This window comes from Festucalex cinctus, chromosome 8, assembly GCF_051991245.1.
Source record: "Festucalex cinctus isolate MCC-2025b chromosome 8, RoL_Fcin_1.0, whole genome shotgun sequence".
Taxonomy (NCBI): domain Eukaryota; kingdom Metazoa; phylum Chordata; class Actinopteri; order Syngnathiformes; family Syngnathidae; genus Festucalex; species Festucalex cinctus.
The window spans coordinates 16,713,366-16,733,214 of NC_135418.1; the positions used below are offsets into that span (position 1 = coordinate 16,713,366).

At 41.9% G+C, this 19,849-nt stretch overlaps 1 protein-coding gene across 1 annotated transcript; it reads right to left on the reverse strand.

The window, feature by feature from the left end:
• Positions 1–15,082: 15,082 nt before the first annotated feature.
• On the reverse strand, positions 15,083–19,771 carry LOC144024159 (lumican). The gene is made up of 5 exons (XM_077530268.1): positions 19,686–19,771; positions 17,920–18,248; positions 17,517–17,841; positions 17,116–17,433; positions 15,083–15,273 (listed from the first exon to the last, which is right to left on the reverse strand). Exons 1-5 carry the CDS (start codon positions 19,735–19,737, stop codon positions 15,122–15,124), a joined length of 1,176 nt encoding a protein of 391 aa, XP_077386394.1. The 5' UTR covers positions 19,738–19,771; the 3' UTR covers positions 15,083–15,121.
• Positions 19,772–19,849: the final 78 nt, after the last annotated feature.

Sequence of the window (19,849 nt, forward strand, 5' to 3'; positions counted from 1 at the left end):
TTGTTCAGATCCACCCAGCTGGGATTGCATCGGTTCTCTCTCTCTCTCTCTCTCTCTCTCTCTCTCTCTCTCTCTCTCTCTCTCTCTCTCTCTCTCTCTTGTTTAGATGGAGCCACTCACATCCCATCATGTGGTTTTCATCACCAGCATCCAACTGCAAACTGCATCCATGCCTTTTTTTCTTTTCTGTTTAATTTTAGTGTGCCAGACTCAACCAATCTAAATATTTGTGTTCTACCTGAAAATTTGGATGAACTCTATGCACGAGGTCTACCCACCAACGACAATCACCGATACCTAACATGCATGTTTTTGGAACACTCATCCCCACCATGCCACCCGATTAAGAATTATTGCTTCAAAATGGCCTGTACAGTTAATGAAGGGTTTGTGATAACCTGAAACAGATGAATTCAATCCCCAGACTTATGACAAGGAGCACAGCTGGGCCAAACATCTGGTTAAGACTGACCTCAACCAGAAATGGAAAAATAAAACAACATTTCTATTCATTCACTTGTTGTGATCGTTTCGTTGTGGTTTCTTTCTTTCTTTCTTTCTTTCTTTCTTTCTTTCTTTCTTTCTTTCTTTCTTTCTTTCTTTCTTTCTTTCTTTCAAAATTTCATTTCTAGCCTATTTTTTAGGGGCTGAATCCCCCCTCTAAAATGTAAAAAAAATCATTTGTTTATTTTTCTAATGGGTCATTTTTTTTAACATGCTAGATAAGTGCATTTACAGTACTTTGATGAATTCACTGTTTATGTTATGTAGGCATTATGTGACAATTTTTTTCTAACGAGGAAAGTTTCAGGTGTTCAGAGACAGCTCCACTGTCCTCCTATTTAATTGGAACGGCAGAAACAGCCGTTATGTCCTGTTAAATATTAAGACCAAGGTGCTAACTGATTGAATGCACATGGCCAAAAAGTATTATGCTTTTCTTTCATAAATGTGGGCATGAAATTGTATTAAAATGTACAAAATGGTTAAATTGATTTAGCCTGGCTTGTCATGTTTGGGCCACGTTTGAGTTCATGACCTGTTGAATTTGGGTACATGACTGTGTGGTCAAGTGTCTGTTATGTACTGATGTAACAAGCATCTAGTTTCAACTGGTTTTAGGCTATGTGATGTTATGTGATGTCAAGAGCTATGTGATGTCAAGAATCTTTAATCCCTTTACCTGGTCAACAGCCAATCAGATAATTCCATGTCAGTCCTACTTGTCTAGCCACAACCAATCAGATTGATTCCTTGTCTATGTAAGCCTTCTGAGGAGCCTTCTTTCTCAGATTATTGCCACTGTCCCTCTGTGCAACTCTCTTTGTTTCTCGAGGCTGTTTGTGTGGTTTGTTCCACGCCTGTCAATGTGAATAAATAGTTAAAATCTTATTTGTGTCTGCGCTTTTGGGATCCAACCCCAGCACATGACTGGCTGGGAGGTCAACAACCCAAAAAGATTGACCCTAGCATCATCTCTGCTGTTAATTATGCAGTCCAGTGAAAGGCCTCTTTAATAATTGAAACTTTCGGTCGAGGTTGTTATGGTAGAAGTTCAGTCAGTTGTTTATGTACATAAACGTTCAAAATCAAACTTCAAGGTGGTCTAACCATAAGCACAGTGTTCCTTGTTGTGGCTAAGCCAAAAAATGCAGCCATATATTAGCGAAACGTTTGAATGGTTTCATCATTAGAGGTGATAAATATACCAGGCTGTTTGTGTGGTTTGTTTCTGCATGTGCAATTCGCGTCACATGGTCTCTGGAATGCAAGTCTTTTGGCTGGCAGTGCTCAAATCCGCACGGATGGACTACAAAGGGCTGAATGTTTGCACTGAGCTTTTCTACCTGTTGATTCCAGAGGAGCGATATTTATTGAGGGCTCACACTTGCTGTTACTGCAGGAAACATTAAAAGTGGTTTTGTTCGCTATTACATACTGAAGCAGCTGCTTTGCAAACAGATGGTGAGTGAGGCGGATTCAGGCTCTGGTCCAAAATGACATGTTGTGTACATTAACCAAAGAATGATCCAATAACAATCTTTTCTGTCATCTACAGAGCGGTTTGTGTCACTTAGTGATTTAACGATTAGGGTAGAATTCGGGGCACGAGAGATAGGACAGGAAGTTATATTCTTTCCATCATTGATCATCTTGTACTGAAATGTTGTTGCACACATTGAGATGAGACAACATCACATCCTGTGAGCTGTGTGTGAACATTCTTGTCTTTTTCATGCCGCACCCAACTGGCCCTGCAAAAAACAGGCCAAAATCCACGTCTGAAATCTGTGAGCCAACAGTACTGGCTGTCAAAATATGTACTCTCAGCTTTTTTAGTAATGTCACTATGTCTGCCTACAAAAAAAAAAAAAAAGAAAAAAAAATCATAAAAACAAAAACATGTTTGTCATAAATCACTATCTGCTGATGCAAATGTAATATGTCTTCTGGAATATGACAGGAAGATTTATGTCTGATGAAATGGAATACGATTTGTTGCTTAACTTGCTTTTTATTCTTCAGTTTCCAGTTTTTAGTTCGACAATATCATCTGGAACAATCACCCAGATCATTATAAGTATTATAGACAGCAATAAATACATGAATGAGTTTTAAAAAATGATGTAGCGTCCAACAGACCTTCACCAAAGCGATAAAAAATTTGAGATTACAAAATCATGACTGTGTCTTAGTACTCCAGTCCTGTAGGTGGCAGACATGACAAAGTGACACTCCCACCAAACTTTTTCACCACAGCACCACCTACTGGATCTGGCAGGTTCTTTCCTCATTTGATCCAAATGCAATTACGTACTGTAGAAGTTAACATAAAAAAATAAAAAAATGGAGGAAAAATAAATCATCAACCCACACATTTAATCGTAGATCGGCAGTTGGTTAGTCCCATGCATCTAGCATTGATACTTCTATTGGTAAAGATATATTAAAAACCAAGTAAAAGTTTTTTTTTTAAGTTAATAGATACTGTTTTTTGTTTTATTTTATATGCCTTTTTTCACTGTTTTGCTTGTTGAAGGGATAGTTTACTTATTTTGCCATTTTTGGCAGTCAAACAGTAATATTTTGCCTATAATAAATTTGAGATTTTCATTATTTTTCATGTACAATTAGTACCTTTAAAAACACATTTTGCAACTTGCTGTGGACTGAAAATGACGTCACAAGGGCTCAGGTAACCAATCACAGCTCAGCTTGTTAATGTCATATGACCAAACCAAGAAAACAGGTGAGCTGTGATTTGTTACCTGAGACCTTGTGATGTCATTTTCAGTCGACAGCAAGTTGCAAAATGTGTTTTTAAAGGTACTAATTGTACATGAAAAATAATGAAAATATCAAATTTATTATAGGCAAAATATTAAAGTTTGACTGCCAAAAATGGCTAAATAAGTAAAGTATCCCTTTAAATTCACGCAATGACACCAGTGGTGACTGAGTGAAGACCAGATGACTGAGCGAGGCTTACTGTGTTCCGTGACTTATGTCTGAGGCTCATTGTTTCAAGTTTGCTGTTTCTGAAGACAGTTCAAAATTTAATTGTTGCCAGAAGTTTTAAAAAAAAATTGTTGTCTTTTATACAGCAAAGATTGTACAATAAGCTGAGTAGGGACAAAATGTCCTTGTTTATCTATTCGAGCCATTTCCCTTATTCAAAATGTGTTCCGGCTGTGATTGAGTGCTATAATGTATAATAACCTCACTAAAGCTGCTAATTAGCATAATGGACCTGTGGAACCAGAAAATCTAATCAAAATGCTGAGTTTTTCTTGTAACAAACAAACACGTAAAGAATATACATACACATGCACATTTCACCTGTAAAATCTCCAGGATGAAAAGATTAGTGAGACATTTTTTTTTTTTTTTTTTTTTTTAATGGTGTAAGGTGGCTTGTTAAACATGTTTCTATGTAAAACACCATTACTAAAGGGAAAATCCAGCAGAAGCTCAATCTTTATTTAAATCCCCAGTTAATTATAATAATCCCCAGTAAATGTGCAAGTCATGGAAAAAGATGACCTGGTCTTATGACACGAAGGTAACACACAAGCACACGCACGTGCATGCGTGCACGCACACGTGAGCGCACACACTCCAATAATATTGTTGGTGATTTGAGAAGGAATGTTAAAAGTAAAGAAAACCTTTTCTCCAGGGGGAAAAAAAAAAGACACTTGCTTGCTAATGTTCAAATGGTGTTCGAACTTGCCATCTGTTTTGTAACTTTTAAAGTTATGTAAGGTGAAAATAATAAGGTGATCCATAGGAATACCAGCCTGTGAACACAAGTCACCATTTACACAAATTTGTACTCATTGTAATTTACACTTTTCTACAGGTAAAAAACAAAACAAAAACAAAAACATTTTGGTGTTTCCACTAACATTTTGTGTGTCCCTTTCACTGAGAGTAATGATGGCGGTAGAACAACATTTACCTAGTCAACAGTGTTTAAACTTGCTTAGGCTGCTAAATTTTGCAAACATTTTCCAGAACCAAATGGGCTCCAAATCAAGGAGCCACTAAGAAGCATCTGGAAGCATTAACAGTGTTAATATAACTGAGAATTCTTGTGGACAAAAGAGCTTTGTCTTTGGTTGTGCTCATGTCTAAGCTGAGTGCCGCGTTTGTACGTTATACAGTACATGACCCTCGTGAGCTTTCAATGTATTTTTACTGTTGCTCTGACACCACAGGAGCTTCTCTGCATGCAGATTGTTTGGACTGCAGGTTTCAAAAGGTTTCAAAATTCATTCCATCACAGGAGAATGGTCAGATTTATTCTGTTTTTAGAAGTCTTGATAGGTCATTCCCATGACAACAAGTCGTAGTGGGAGAGACTTCAGAAGAAATAGGTTTTATTGTTTTTTTATAGGTCATATGCACTGATCTGAAGAGAATGTAACAGTCCACCTGCTCATATTGGCTTTCAGCCCCCCCCCCAACTCTTCTTCCCCTACATTCTTTCACCTGAACAAAATGTTTGATGGATTTTACAACGCAAGCTATCTCTTAGTAAAGGTGGGGCCAGGAATTTTTACTGCGTCAGTCGGTCATTCCAGGTTACTGATATAACACATAAAAATCAGTGACGGAAGACAATTTATCAGGTGCATCCACTTGTGCAAACAAATGAGGTCCAGACGTTATATTATGTAAAATTACTCGTCAGATTTTTGTTAGCTTAGTAATTACCATGAAAATGAGGCCCAAACGTTATAGTACATAACATTGCTCATAAGTTTTTGGTTAGCTTAGCAGTTAGCATGAAAATGAGGTCCAAGCGTTATATTACATATTGCTCGTCAGTTTTTGGTTAGCTCAGCATATAGCATGAAAATGAAGCCCAAACGTTATAGTACATAACATTGCTCATACGTTTTTGGTTAGCTTAGCAATTACCATGAAAATGAGGTCAGGACGTTATATTACATAAATTTGCTCGTCAGTTTTTGGTTAGCTTAGCAATTAGCACGAAAACGAGGTCCAAACGAGATATTACATAACATTGCTCTTGAGTTTTGGTCAGTTTAACAATTAGCATGAAAATGAGGTCCAAACGTATAGTACATAGCATTGCTCTTAAGTTTTTTTTTTGGTTAGCTTAGCAGTTAGCATGGAAATGAGGTCGGAACGATATATTACACAACATTGCTCATCAGTTTTTTTTTTTGTTAGCTTAGCAATTAACATGAAAAAGAGGTCCAAACGATATATTACATAACATTGCTCGTCAGTTTTTGGTTAGCTCAGCATATAGCATGAAAATGAAGCCCAAACGTTATAGTACATAACATTGCTCATACGTTTTTGGTTAGCTTAGCAATTACCATGAAAATGAGGTCAGGACGTTATATTACATAAATTTGCTCGTCAGTTTTTGGTTAGCTTAGCAATTAGCACGAAAACGAGGTCCAAACGAGATATTACATAACATTGCTCTTAAGTTTTGGTCAGTTTAACAATTAGCATGAAAATGAGGTCCAAACGTATAGTACATAGCATTGCTCTTAAGTTTTTTTTTTGGTTAGCTTAGCAGTTAGCACGGAAATGAGGTCGGAACGATATATTACACAACATTGCTCATCAGTTTTTTTTTTTGTTAGCTTAGCAATTAACATGAAAAAGAGGTCCAAACAATATATTACATAACATTGCTCGTCAGTATTTGGTTAGCTTTGTGATGGTTCTGTTGTCTCTCTAGCAGTTCCAGAGTGTGGCAGGAGGCGGCGCCAACCTCGCAGGCAGAGGCCTGCTCCCACACCTGAGGCTCATCAGCCTGATGAGCCAACAACCTATTTAACCAGCCCCTCCTTTGGTTCTGTGCCGGAACATTCCCTTGCCATACCTGCTACGTTTGCTTGTCTCCTCCTGCCACACCCTTGTTGTGTTCTAGTCCCTGGTCTCCGGCTTGTAGTGGTTTTTTGTTTCTCGTTCTACCGGTCTATTAAGACGGCTCTTTCTGTTGCTACTTTGGTCCCTAGTGTTTTATGTTGCTACTTTGCGCTTTAGTGTTTCTTCATCCCTGAACAAGGTGATTTTTGGTTGCTACTTTGTTTTCTAGAACTTTTTCCCTGAGCAAGGTGATTTTCTGTTGATACTTTTGTGAACAATAAACTGTGGACTTTGTCTCTCACTCTGCATCCTGGGTCCTGGCCTTGCTTTGCCTCACGGCACATAACAGAATGTTCCGGCCATAATGGACCCAGCAGAGTCAGAGCGCTTAAGGAGTGCGCTTTCGGCACAAGGAGCACTTGTTGGACAACACCAATCAACCCTGCAACAAGTGATGGACCATCTACAGCAACTCACCACCAGTGTGGACCAGCTGAACAAGCAGATGGCAGCCATGAGTCACCAACTGCCGTCGTCCAGCTCCTCTGGTCGCTCGCCCTCTCCATCGGCGGCAACCCCTCCAGCCTCCCAGCCGTCTTCTCCCAGAGAGCCATTTATTCCGATTCCTGCTAGGTATTCTGGAGACTTAGGCACATGTGCTCAGTTTTTGCTACAATGTAGATTAGTGTTTAACCAGCAACCCAGTACTTATGCTACTGCCAGGTCAAAAATCGCTTTCATTATGAGTCTGTTATCAGGACAAGCGGCCGCTTGGGCCTTGGCAATCACAGAACAAGGATCGGCAGTGCTAAATGATTATGAACAGTTTACCGGAGAAATGAAACGCATTTTTGATCACCCGGTGCGAGGCAAGGAAGCAGTTGGCCAGTTGCTGGATCTGCGTCAAGGTAGCCACTCTGTCTCTCAATATGCATTAACTTTCCAGGTTCTGGCAGCCAGTAGCGGATGGGGGGACTCTGAGCTACAAACAATTTTTCAAAAGGGGCTCGCTGGGGAGATAAAAGATGAGTTGGCTTTAAGGGATGAATGTAACTCACTAAATGACCTTATTACATTAGCAACACGGATGGACAATCGGCTCAGGGAGAGACGGCGGGAGAGGAAGATGGACATGGCTCGTCGCTCGTCAACTTTCTCACCGTCCAGCTCAACCGTCATGGGGAACTCCACCGCCTCATCTCCGAGCACCGCTCCTGAACTCCATTCCAGCACGACACCTCGCGACGAGCCCATGGAGTTGGGCAGGGCTCGACTCACCCCTGTCGAACGACAGCGACGCATGAGGAGCCGACTGTGCCTGTACTGCGGCCAGGGGGGCCACTTCTTGGCAAGCTGCCCCGAGTTGCCAAAAGCTGGGGCTCACCAGTAGGAAGGGAGGCACTGGTGAGCCGAATATCTTCCCCCTCGTCCTCCCAAATACAGGTACCAGGTATGATCCACACGACACTCTGCTCGTTACCTGTCCAGGTGCTGATAGACTCCGGAGCCGATGACAACTTCATAGACATTGACTATGTTAAAAACAACAATCTTTCCCTGACTCCACTGACCTCCCCCAAGAAAGTTCTTGCAGTCGACGGGAGGCTTCTAGAAAGGGTTACACACAGAACCGCACCCATTAAACTGACACTCTCTAGTAACCATCATGAAGTAATTGAGTTCTATGTGATTTCCTCCCCCCTCAACACCGCAATTCTAGGGATTCCCTGGTTGAAGCTGCATAACCCCCACATAGACTGGTCCACAGGCACAATTCGGAACTGGAGCAACTATTGCCATGCCCACTGTCTAAAGTCAGCCCTACCTGCCAGGGGTCCTAACTCTCCCCACTACTCAAAAGATATTGACCTAAGTAACGTCCCCAGTGAATACCACGATTTAAAGGCAGTTTTCAGAAAGGACTTGGCGTGCTCCCTTCCCCCACATAGACCCTATGACTGTGTTATAGAACTGCTCCCTGGGGCTCCACTCCCAACACACAGACTATACAACTTAACCAAACCCGAACGGGAAGCAATGGAAAAATACATCACCGACTCATTAGCTGCAGGACTTATAAGACCGTCTTCATCTCCATTAGGCGCAGGGTTTTTCTTTGTGGAAAAGAAGGATAAAACTCTGCGTCCTTGCATTGACTACACCGGCTTAAACACCATCACAGTTAAAAACAAGTACCCTCTGCCGCTCCTGGACGCTGCATTCAGCCCTCTCCACAATGCAATGGTGTTCACCAAATTGGACCTCCGAAACGCCTACCACCTGGTAAGGATACGCGACGGCGACGAGTGGAAAACTGCCTTCAATACCCATTTGGGACATTTTGAGTATTTGGTCATGCCCTTTGGGCTCACAAACGCTCCAGCAACATTCCAGTCATTTGTGAATGATGTACTCAGAGACCTGCTCGATAAGAATGTTTTTGCATATCTAGACGATATTCTCATCTTTTCTCGATCACATGAAGAGCATGTGGGGCACGTAAGAGATGTCCTGCGGAGGTTACTAGAAAACAAACTGTATGTTAAAGTTGAGAAATGTGAATTTCATGTTTCCACTGTTAATTTCCTGGGCTATGTGATAGAAAAGGGGCGGCTCAGGGCCGATCCCTCTAAAATCGAAGCGGTTAAAAATTGGCCTCTGCCTACCAATCGGAAGCAGCTGCAACGTTTCCTTGGGTTCGCTAACTTCTATAGGAGATTTATCCGAAACTATAGTAGTATAGCTGCTCCTCTCACGTGTTTGACCTCAAACAAACTTCGCTTCGTGTGGTCTGCTGATGCTCAATGTGCTTTTAACCGTCTGAAAGAACTCTTTGTTAATGCCCCTGTTCTCGCCCACCCAGATCCCGAGCAGCAGTTTGTGGTAGAGGTGGATGCGTCAGATTCAGGAGTGGGGGCCGTCCTCTCTCAGCGCCTGCCTGCGGACCAAAAACTACACCCCTGTGCTTACTTCTCCCGCCGGCTTTCCCCGGCGGAGCGCAACTATGATGTGGGCAACCGCGAACTCCTGGCAGTGGTCCTAGCCCTCCAAGAATGGCGGCATTGGCTGGAGGGTGCAACTCATCCCTTCATTGTTTGGACGGACCACAAGAACTTGTCCTATCTTCGCACCGCCAAACGACTGAACTCTCGTCAAGCTCGTTGGGCTCTCTTCCTCGGACGCTTCAACTTCACCCTCACCTACCGCCCCGGCTCCCGAAACCTGAAACCTGACGCCCTCTCCCGGCAGTTCGCCTCTGGAGAGGAAGAGAGGGACTCAAGCACGATCCTCTCCCCTGAGTGTGTGGTCGGGGCGATGCGGTGGCGAGTGGAGAAGAAAGTTCAGGAGGCACTTGACAACCAACCAGTTCCAAATGAATGTCCTCCAGGGAAACTGTTCGTGCCACCTGCCGCCAGGACTCCTGTGCTCCTCTGGGGGCATACCTCAAGAATCGCTTGCCACCCTGGGATCCACCGGACACTCTCCCTGATCCAACAGCGCTTCTGGTGGCCAACCATGGCTGCCGATGTTCGAGCTTTTGTTGCGTCATGCTCAGTTTGCGCCCGCAATAAACCTTCTCATCAAGCCCCGGCAGGCCTATTACGCCCCTTGCCCATCCCCTCTCGGCCATGGTCGCATATCGCGGTGGATTTCGTCACGGGACTTCCCCCATCCGAGGGCAATGACACAATCCTCACCATCGTCGACAGATTCTCCAAGTCAGTTCATTATGTCCCCCTCCCAAAACTCCCCACCGCCTTGGAGACTGCTAACCTATTGGTCCAACATGTATTCAGGCTCCACGGAATCCCCACAGACATCGTGTCGGACAGGGGTCCACAATTCACCTCTCAAGTCTGGAAGGCTTTCTGTCGGGCACTGGGGATCTCTCCCAGTCTCTCCTCCGGCTACCACCCCCAAACCAACGGTCAGACGGAGCGTGCAAACCAAGACCTGGAAACAGCTCTGCGCTGCGTAGCCTCACGCCTTCCTGCCTCCTGGTCCGCGCACCTCCCATGGGTGGAATACGCGCATAACACACTGATCAGCACTGCCACAGGCATGTCCCCATTTAAGGTGACCTCGGGCTACCAACCCCCTCTGTTTCCCAGCCAGGAGTCCGAGGTTGCCGTCCCGTCCATCCATGCCCACTTCCGCCGTGCCAGACGAGTCTGGAGGGAGGCTCGAGCAGCGCTGTCCAGGACAGCGGAGCGCAACCGACGCCTGGCTGACCGGAGGAGAACCCCAGCCCCCGACTACCAAGTGGGACAGCGTGTCTGGCTTTCCGCACGTGACCTGCCCCTTCAAGTGGACTCCCGCAAAATGGCTCCACGCTTCATTGGCCCTTTTCCCATTGACAAGATCATCAACCCGAATGCTGTCCGACTTCGGCTCCCGTCATCCCTCAGGATCCACCCCGTTTTCCACGTGTCTCTTCTGAAACCGGTCGTGGATAGCCCCCTCCAGCCACCCGCCCCACCGCCACCTCCTCCCCGGATCGTTGATGGACACCCTGCATACACCGTGAATCGCATCCTTGATGTCCGCAGGCGGGGCAGGGGGTTCCAGTATCTCGTCGACTGGGAGGGGTACGGCCCGGAGGACCGCTCCTGGATCTCACGTGCCCTCATTTTGGACCCGCAACTGCTGCGTGAGTTCTATGCCCGTAACCCTGATAAGCCTGGTCGAACGCCGGGTGGCGTTCCTTAGGGGGGGGGTACTGTGATGGTTCTGTTGTCTCTCTAGCAGTTCCAGAGTGTGGCAGGAGGCGGCGCCAACCTCGCAGGCAGAGGCCTGCTCCCACACCTGAGGCTCATCAGCCTGATGAGCCAACAACCTATTTAACCAGCCCCTCCTTTGGTTCTGTGCCGGAACATTCCCTTGCCATACCTGCTACGTTTGCTTGTCTCCTCCTGCCACACCCTTGTTGTGTTCTAGTCCCTGGTCTCCGGCTTGTAGTGGTTTTTTGTTTCTCGTTCTACCGGTCTATTAAGACGGCTCTTTCTGTTGCTACTTTGGTCCCTAGTGTTTTATGTTGCTACTTTGCGCTTTAGTGTTTCTTCATCCCTGAACAAGGTGATTTTTGGTTGCTACTTTGTTTTCTAGAACTTTTTCCCTGAGCAAGGTGATTTTCTGTTGATACTTTTGTGAACAATAAACTGTGGACTTTGTCTCTCACTCTGCATCCTGGGTCCTGGCCTTGCTTTGCCTCACGGCACATAACAAGCTTAGCAATTAACATGAAAAAGAGGTTCGAATGTTATATTACATAACATTGCTCGTCAGTTTTTGTTAGTTTAGCAATTAGCATGACTTATGCATCTTTTCCTCAGTAATCCCCTTGTGAGAACGATTTTTGCCATAAGTGATGGTATTTCATGATTATTGACTTTACATGTTTAGCCACACTAACTAGCTCTGGCACGTCCCTCAAAAAATCCTATTGGAGGGATGCAGCAGTAATCTGGCTTTGCAAAACAAGGCTGACTAAGTGAGAACGCACTAAAACAAAGTCTAATAGAGAAAAAACATGTGGGGAAAAGTTGGACCATCTCCCAGCTCCTCTGAAGTGCCCTATTAACATGTAATGCCGACATTTGTTCTTTATTTTAGTGGAACTGACAAGATGTACTTTTAATGTGTAAATCTTGACAGATCCACAATGTCAAATAGCTCTTCCAAACTCGTTTTTAGCAGTGGATGAGTTTCCTTCAACATCTTTTGCCGTCATGTAATCAAGAGGATAAATCCGGTCTAGGATGAGACTCGTACCTCATGTAGGACTTGGCCCAGACATGAGCCTGCTCAGATCATCAAAAAGTACTTTGCAATGGTTGTAGAGGACATGGTGTCACCTGGAAAGTATGGATGTGGCTTTAGTCATCATGCTGCATAAGATGCAGAGACAAAAACAGTTATTGTTGCTCAGATGGTGCATGGTGACAAGGTAAAATTCTCAATGCAGGTGTCAGCAATATTTCCTGTCAAAAGAGCCATTTTAGGCTAAGTAAATAACCAAAAATCTGTTTAGAGCCACAAAACTTTTGAACATTGTGATGAACGAAACAGTGTGTTACTCATGTACTGAGGGCCCAAAAGCAAATAAGAGCCGCACCAGAACACAAAAATATCATGGTAGCATCGCATCCAATATGTAGAGATTAATTTTCATTTTTGCTTTTTTTTTTCTGTCAAATTTCTGACATTTTTGCAAATTTATCGTCATATTATGTTAAATTTCTGCCTCTCTTTTAACCTTTTTAAAGACATTTATTTTTTAACATTTTTTCTGCCTTTTAGTTTCATGTCATTTTTGGCAATTTTGTGGAAATTTTAAGGTAATTATCTTTTGTTTTTGGTCATTTTATGGTTACTTTTGAACTTTTTCTTTTCTGTCTTTTTTTATTCAATTCTCTGACATTGACATGGAAGTTTTATGGTAATTCTGCTTTTTCTTCTTCCTTTTCAGACATTTTATGGTCAGTTTTTGGAAATTGTTAGGAATTTGTTAAAACCTTTTCATCTACCTTTCGTCTCTCTTTTTCTGACAACTTTAAAAATTTGACCTGATATTTTTTTAATATTTAAATATTTTTTATTTAATTATTAATTCATTTAAATGATATTTTATCTAAAAACTATATATATACAAACATATTGATTTCTACTATATATTATTATTATTATTTTTACAGTTCCACAGGGAGCCCCATGAGAGAGACTAAAGAGCCATGTGGCTCCAAATTGCACACCCGTGTACTAATGAATGCACTGTGAGAGGACCTCATGGCCTGACAGTGACCTGACGGTTCTGCGATAGTTTGAACAGATGGAAATCAAGTGGGGGAAAGATCACATAAGGCTGTGTCAGGTTCCACTGAAGCTTAAATTACCACTTTCCCAACAGTCTTAAGTCAAAACTAGACAGAACTAGATAATCACAAACAAATCACAGTTGACAAATGACACTTTCACACCTACGTACTCGCTGCAACGAAAAACTTCGCCCTCTGGTATTCTTATTGAGAAACACTGAAAAACAACACGGCATGATTTTCAAGGAAAGAGTTGTTTACATTTACCAGTACTCAAATATATATATATAAAAAAAAAAAAAAGGACAAAATGGCAGCATGAAGAAAGAATTTTATGGGATACTCACTATTGAAAATGTGATGGATACAAATCCACGATAGAGTGAATCCGCAATAAGTGAACCGACAATGAAGTTGCGGCTTAGAAAGATGGAGATACACCGGTGACCAAATCTAGTGTTATGTGGGACCACTGAGAGGTGGACTTCATCCTGGACTGGCCGAGGCCTGATTGCGATTTCAGGATATCCAATTACATGTGATTTTTTTCCCCCTGTATGCTGCCATAACCCTTATCCAAACTGGTCACTTTAGAGTAAAACTCTGGACTTGCGTCACTTAATGCATTGTCAAATACAGTAAGATTCTCCCTCCATCTGGGGGACAATGAGGCCTAAAAGCAGACCTGCGGGGAGTGCGAGAGTCATTAGATGATTCATGTTAAAGCTATGTCACACATATTGCAAAACAGATACGGTCTTAATCCATGGTTGGGGGTTTCTATACATCTTTTTCTTTTCCCACCATCACTGTGGAAGCTTAACCCACACAGCCTGAACTGGAGTCAAGCGAATGTACGACGACACCATTAATGATGCAATACAGGTACAATAGAAAGGTAATAATACCCGTTGAAACTACAAAAGACAAATACGCTCTGTTATATGAGAAGACGGTGTGCGTACAATAGTATAGCAGTATGTCATCATAATTGTTGTAGCCGTTGCACCAACAGCTATCTTGAAACAATACGTAGAAAAAAAGGGAATAAAGGACTGGAATATGGCTCCATAGAAAGTGAAAAGTGTTTCCGACAGTGTTATTCCGGCTTTCAATCCCTCTGTGGAAGCTAACAATAGCTAGCTAGCAGGCTCAAGCTAAGTCTCAGCTAAACAAAAGGTGAAAGTCTTGCCACGGTATGAGAGCTAGCAGGTGATAGTGCTAGCTAGCATAAATTCGATTCCTTTTCTTGCATTTTAACTTCAAGTAAATATTAAATTTGTTCTAAAGCTGGAATGGTTTCACTGCATTTCCATTCATTTCAATGGGAATCGTTACCTGCTGTTTTTGAATGTTTCAGTGCGTCTTGTAAAATGTTAAATTCATAAACCGAGATTTTCACTGTACAATACAGTACAGTGCAGTGAGTGTAGAGTTGTAGTTCCCTGTTCAAATATTTGTTGACAATATGTTGGAAAATATGCTGATAATTGTAAGAGCCCATAAAAATGTATTTTCAATTTGCTAGATTTGGGGCCCTGTGGAGGAAAAAAAAATCAATTAAGGCCTACAAATCTCGAACTATTCGGTTGCTGTTTTTTTTTGCATTTTTGTACCAAAGAGATGAAATGTTCTGAATGCTCAAAAATCTCTAGAGTGAGTTTGCAACATTTGCAGATGACGTTCACCTCTTCGCACTGCTGCTGTGGCTTTTGGCCCAAACGAGTGAGTCAATCTCCCCAGAGAGCGCTACTGAGTTTTGCCATTCCTAAATGTTTGTCATGGCGCCAACGCTGACATCTCTGCTACACCACTACATGTTCTATTCCATTCAGACAGACATGAGACAGCATGTCACACTTGGTGTTAGAACAGGAGGCCAAAATAACACACTGCCGAGCCAGATGAAAGACTATATTGAGGAGTTTATTTCATTTTCTGCACATTCAAATGTAAATATTTTGAATGACTCTCAGACAGAAGACCCAGTCAGAGGGGAGATGCCGGTAGGATATCTTGTTGCCGTCCAGGCGCAGGATCTTCAACCGGGAATATGTCAAAGGTCCCACTTCTCTGCAGAAACTTGTCACGTTGAACTCTAAAAGAGAACACATTGTTATTAAATGTTCAAATTTGCATTCTTGGTGGCAAAGCTTTGGTTTGGTTTCATGCTTTGCTCTGTGTCTTCATTAGAAGAACTCAGGCGACATTTCCTCTCAGCCAGTCTGTGTTTTCTATTCCACCTCACAGGTGCTGTGGTTAAAACGGAGGCAATGAAAACCGCAGCGCTTCATTTCAGTCATCGTGCGGCTTTCGCCCCAGACCAGGAGCTTTGGCGCGACCTTTGGCGGCATAGTTAGCAAACCTCTAAGGTGTGTGTCATCATGGAACTGCCTGTTTGTCTTCCTGCTTTGGGAGACAGGCAGACACTCTTATCACCACCGCAGCCTTTGAGCCCAGGCTACTTTCCAATATGGTGACAAAAGGTTTTATTGTGTACTCAGTGGTACTGCCGTTGAAATCCAGTCCGTCAGCATGATGGAGAGCAGATCGAGAAAGAGGAAAGAGGAGAATAGAAAGTAGAACAGCATGTGCTTCTTGCTCATCTGGCATGACTTCCTCTCGTCTAAAACCATCACAGATGTTTTCATACCAATCTCCCTTTTCTTTTGCAAACTTCTTTTTTCTTCATCATACTCTCCTCTTTGCTGATCTGATTTGTACATCACCTAAATTTGTTGACATACATTCAGTCAGTCTCTCTCTCTCTCTCTCTCTCTCATATATATATATATATATATATATATATATATACATATATATATATATATATATATATATATACACACACACACACATACCGTGCAGCTGCTCCTCATTTAAATAATAATAAGCCATAATAAACCATAATCGTAAACATCATTATCTCCACATACTACGAGTTGTGAGCAATCTGGATTTCTTTTTTCAGATCTCTTTCACATTAAGTTTACACTATTATGCACTAAAGACTTTACACTGCGTAATCTCTGATTGACTCTGCATAAAGGCAAAGGAAAAGCTTAAAATTACCATGTACACAAAATTATATATATAAAAAAAAAAAGTCAGAACATTATTTTAAAAAAAAAGGTGGAAAAGAAAACATTCAAAAAGTAACCATGAAAAAATTAGAGAAGAAGAAGAAGAAGAAGAAGAAGAAGAAGAAGAAGAAGAAGAAGAAGAAGAAGAAGAAGAAGAAGAAGGGCAGAAAATTAATTTAAAAAGGCAGAAAATAAAAAATAAAAAAAGGAACTATATAATGTTCAAAAACAAAAGAAGAAATTGTGAAAATTACCATATAATGTGCACAACATTGCCAAAAATGTCAGAAAATGTATTTTTAAAAAGGCTAAAAAGAAAACTTTAAAAAGTAACTATAAAATATCCCAAAACAAAAAAGAAATCCCCCCCAAAATACCATAAAATGTCCACAAAATTGCCAAAAATGTCAGAAAAGGCAGAAACAAATATCCCCAAAAAATAGCCATAAACTGTCCAAAAAAGAGAGGCAGAAAATGACCATAATATGTTCATAAAATTGCCAAAAATGTCAAAGGTAGAAGAAAACAAATCTCTCTGTATTGGATGCTGCATATTTCCTGTTATGGTGCAGCTATAATTAGCACTTTGGCCCTCACTACATTACACTAACAAATCATTTTCAAAGATTTTGCACTCCAGGCAGATTTTTTGTTATTTATTTGGCCTAAAATGGCTCTTTTGATAATAAAGGTTACTGACCCCTGACCTACTTAGACAACTATGGTATTTCTATCATTTAAGTTACTCATAACCAGTAATTAATCTCAACATTATACCTTCTTATGTAATTCTTTTGGACTTTAAGTGGGGGGGGGGCAGTATTCCATGATATGTTTATGCAATATGCACAGCTCACCTTGTATCTCATTGGCTTCCAGGTAGAGGTGCTGCAAGGCGGTATGCACTGTGGGGATGCTCGTAAATCTGTTGTAAGACAAGTCCAGTTCCACCAGGGTCGAGAGGTTGAAGGCGTGGGGGTGGATGTTGCCACTGTTCAGCAAGCAGTGGCTTAAACGAAGGTACTTGAGGTTGGCGAGTCCCACGAAACTGTCCTCATCGAGTCCTGACAGGGAGTTATTGGACAGATAGAGCTGTTGCACTGAGGTCGGTAAATGTCTGGGGACTGATGAGAAGGAATTCCCGCTGAGGTCCAACAAGTTCAGATTAATAAGAGCTGAAAGACACGTAATCAGGTTCAGTGGATGGTTTTCTAATATTTTGAAATGACAGACAATAAGATAAAGAAGGAAATTCTACCTTGAAGCTCTCCTTCTTTGACGGTTTTCAAAAGGTTTCCCTGCAGAAGCAGCAGTGTCAAGTTCTTCAGGTTCTTGAACGCCTCGGGCCCGATTCTGCTGATTTGGTTATGGGCCAGGCGGAGCTGCCTGAGACCATCTGGCAGATTAGTGGGCACTGAGCTCAGCTGGTTGTGGTTGGCAAAAAGATAAACCAGTTGGGTCTGCTTTTGTAGGATACCCCGGTCCAGCTGGTCTCTTTTCAAACGGTTGTGGTCCAAAATGAGCCAGTGCAGTCCGGTGATGTTTGCCAGAAACGAGGAAGTGAGGGTGGAGATGTTGTTGCTCTGTCGAAGATGTAAAAGAAATGCGATGTGCTGAAATTTCAAATACAGCGTTCTTCTTCATCTCGAGTATTTCCCTACCTGCAGGAACAGGTACTGCGTGCCGGCTGGTAGGTGCTCCGGAACATCTGCCAGGCCTCTGTGGTCGCAGTACAACGCCGTGGGCCACTGAATGGGGCAGTCGCACTGTTGCGGGCAGGCCTGGGGGTTGTTGGCTCGGTACCAAGCTGCGTCTAAGCGGCCCCGCAGGCTCACCACGCTGGGCTCGCCCAGCAAACGGTCGACCCACAAAGGAACGCCGCCGTAGTCCACGTCGGCCAGGGTGGTTGTCGAGGCCACGGCGAAAACACACGACAGCACCGGCAAACAGCACAGCACACCCGTGGAGACAAGATGGCGTCGGTGGAAGCCTGCGTGGAAAGAACTCAGGTTTGGAGTTTGTCGTTTAGGGAAGTGGTGGCAGCCTACAGATTAGATTGTGTATTTGTCTTTCAAAAAATTTTATGACATTATACCACTGCACATTTTGTTTTTTTAATCAAAACACAAGACAAGATAGAATATATTATTATTATTATTATTATTATTATTATTATTTAATTTATTTTTTAAACTATAGTAGTGCTCACTAGACCTCCACCAAGGCCAAGCCACCAAATTTTTTTTACTGTTGTTGTGATACTGTTCCACTCCAATCCTGTAGGTGGTGCTAATACACATGAATAATTTGCAGGTTCTGGTAGGTCACAGCTTCCTGTGTTAATGCAAGTAGAGTGAAACAGTGAAAAATAATAGTTGACCAAAATTGAATGGTTTCTTCCTTTCTACTCCCCCCAAAAAACGTATTTTCTCTTTTTTTTTTTTTACGAATTACTTACAATTAATTGCGTTTTTTTAATTACTATTTTCCACAAAGCTTGTAACAGATATTTACCGGTACTTGAGTAACAACTTGGAATCAATGTGGAATCATCAAATACAAAGTATATTTCGTATAGTATAGCTTACTTTGATTATTCAATACAATTTTTTTCCTGTAAAATACAACTGTTGACCAAAACAATTAAAACAGGCATTTTTTTCTTTTCCTTTTTTTTCATCTCAAAGAAACAATTCCTACACTCACTTATAGGTTTAATTCTGCACTCCAGCACTGTTGATTTATGAGGCCCCATAAAACTCACTTGAATAGGGTACTTTGCTCTGATATGATACGCCAAAAATCTACAACGAATATGGTATTTAAATTTAAGTAAAACTACGAAAAAGTGCATTTTTGTCTTCGCGCTAGTGACTCTCCTGGTTTGGCTGCAAAGTGAGAAGAGGTCAGCTGCCACAGAAAGTAAATAAAAATGAGTTATTTGTTTTTAACGCTTTCAATTCAATTCATTATTTTTTTTGATGGACTCAGGGTTTTATAAAATTGAAATTAATCTAGTAATTAATGCTTTGCTAATATATATATATATATATATATATATATATATATATATATATATATATATATATATATATATATATATATATATATATATATATGCAGGTGGAGGCACAACTTTCCATAACAATATCAAGTCAGAGGTTTACATCATCAAGAGGTTTGTCCACATAAGCACGTGTGCGGTGTCAAGTTGTGCAAGTGACACTCACGCAATGTCAAGACTCAAAAGTATAGCGCAAGCCAAAAGTCAAGTAAAGACGAATGTGATGAGACACTCCCAGCTAATTACTCTCCAACAAATGCAGGCAGACACTGAATATATTGTCACATTTCCAGTTTGGCGGGCCTCGACAGGCACGTTCGATATAGAACACAGATGCGCACCCGAAGAAGTCCGTAAATTTACCTTTATGTTCAGGAGACATTTTGATTAAATTCCCAAATGAAGCGCTCGGCATCCTGCAGGGGCGCTGACGGCTTGTGTGTGTGTGTGTGTGTCAAAGAATGTGAGAATTTTCATGCTATGTTTACTTGCTCTCTGATACATTCCTCTTCCTCAAACACTGGCGC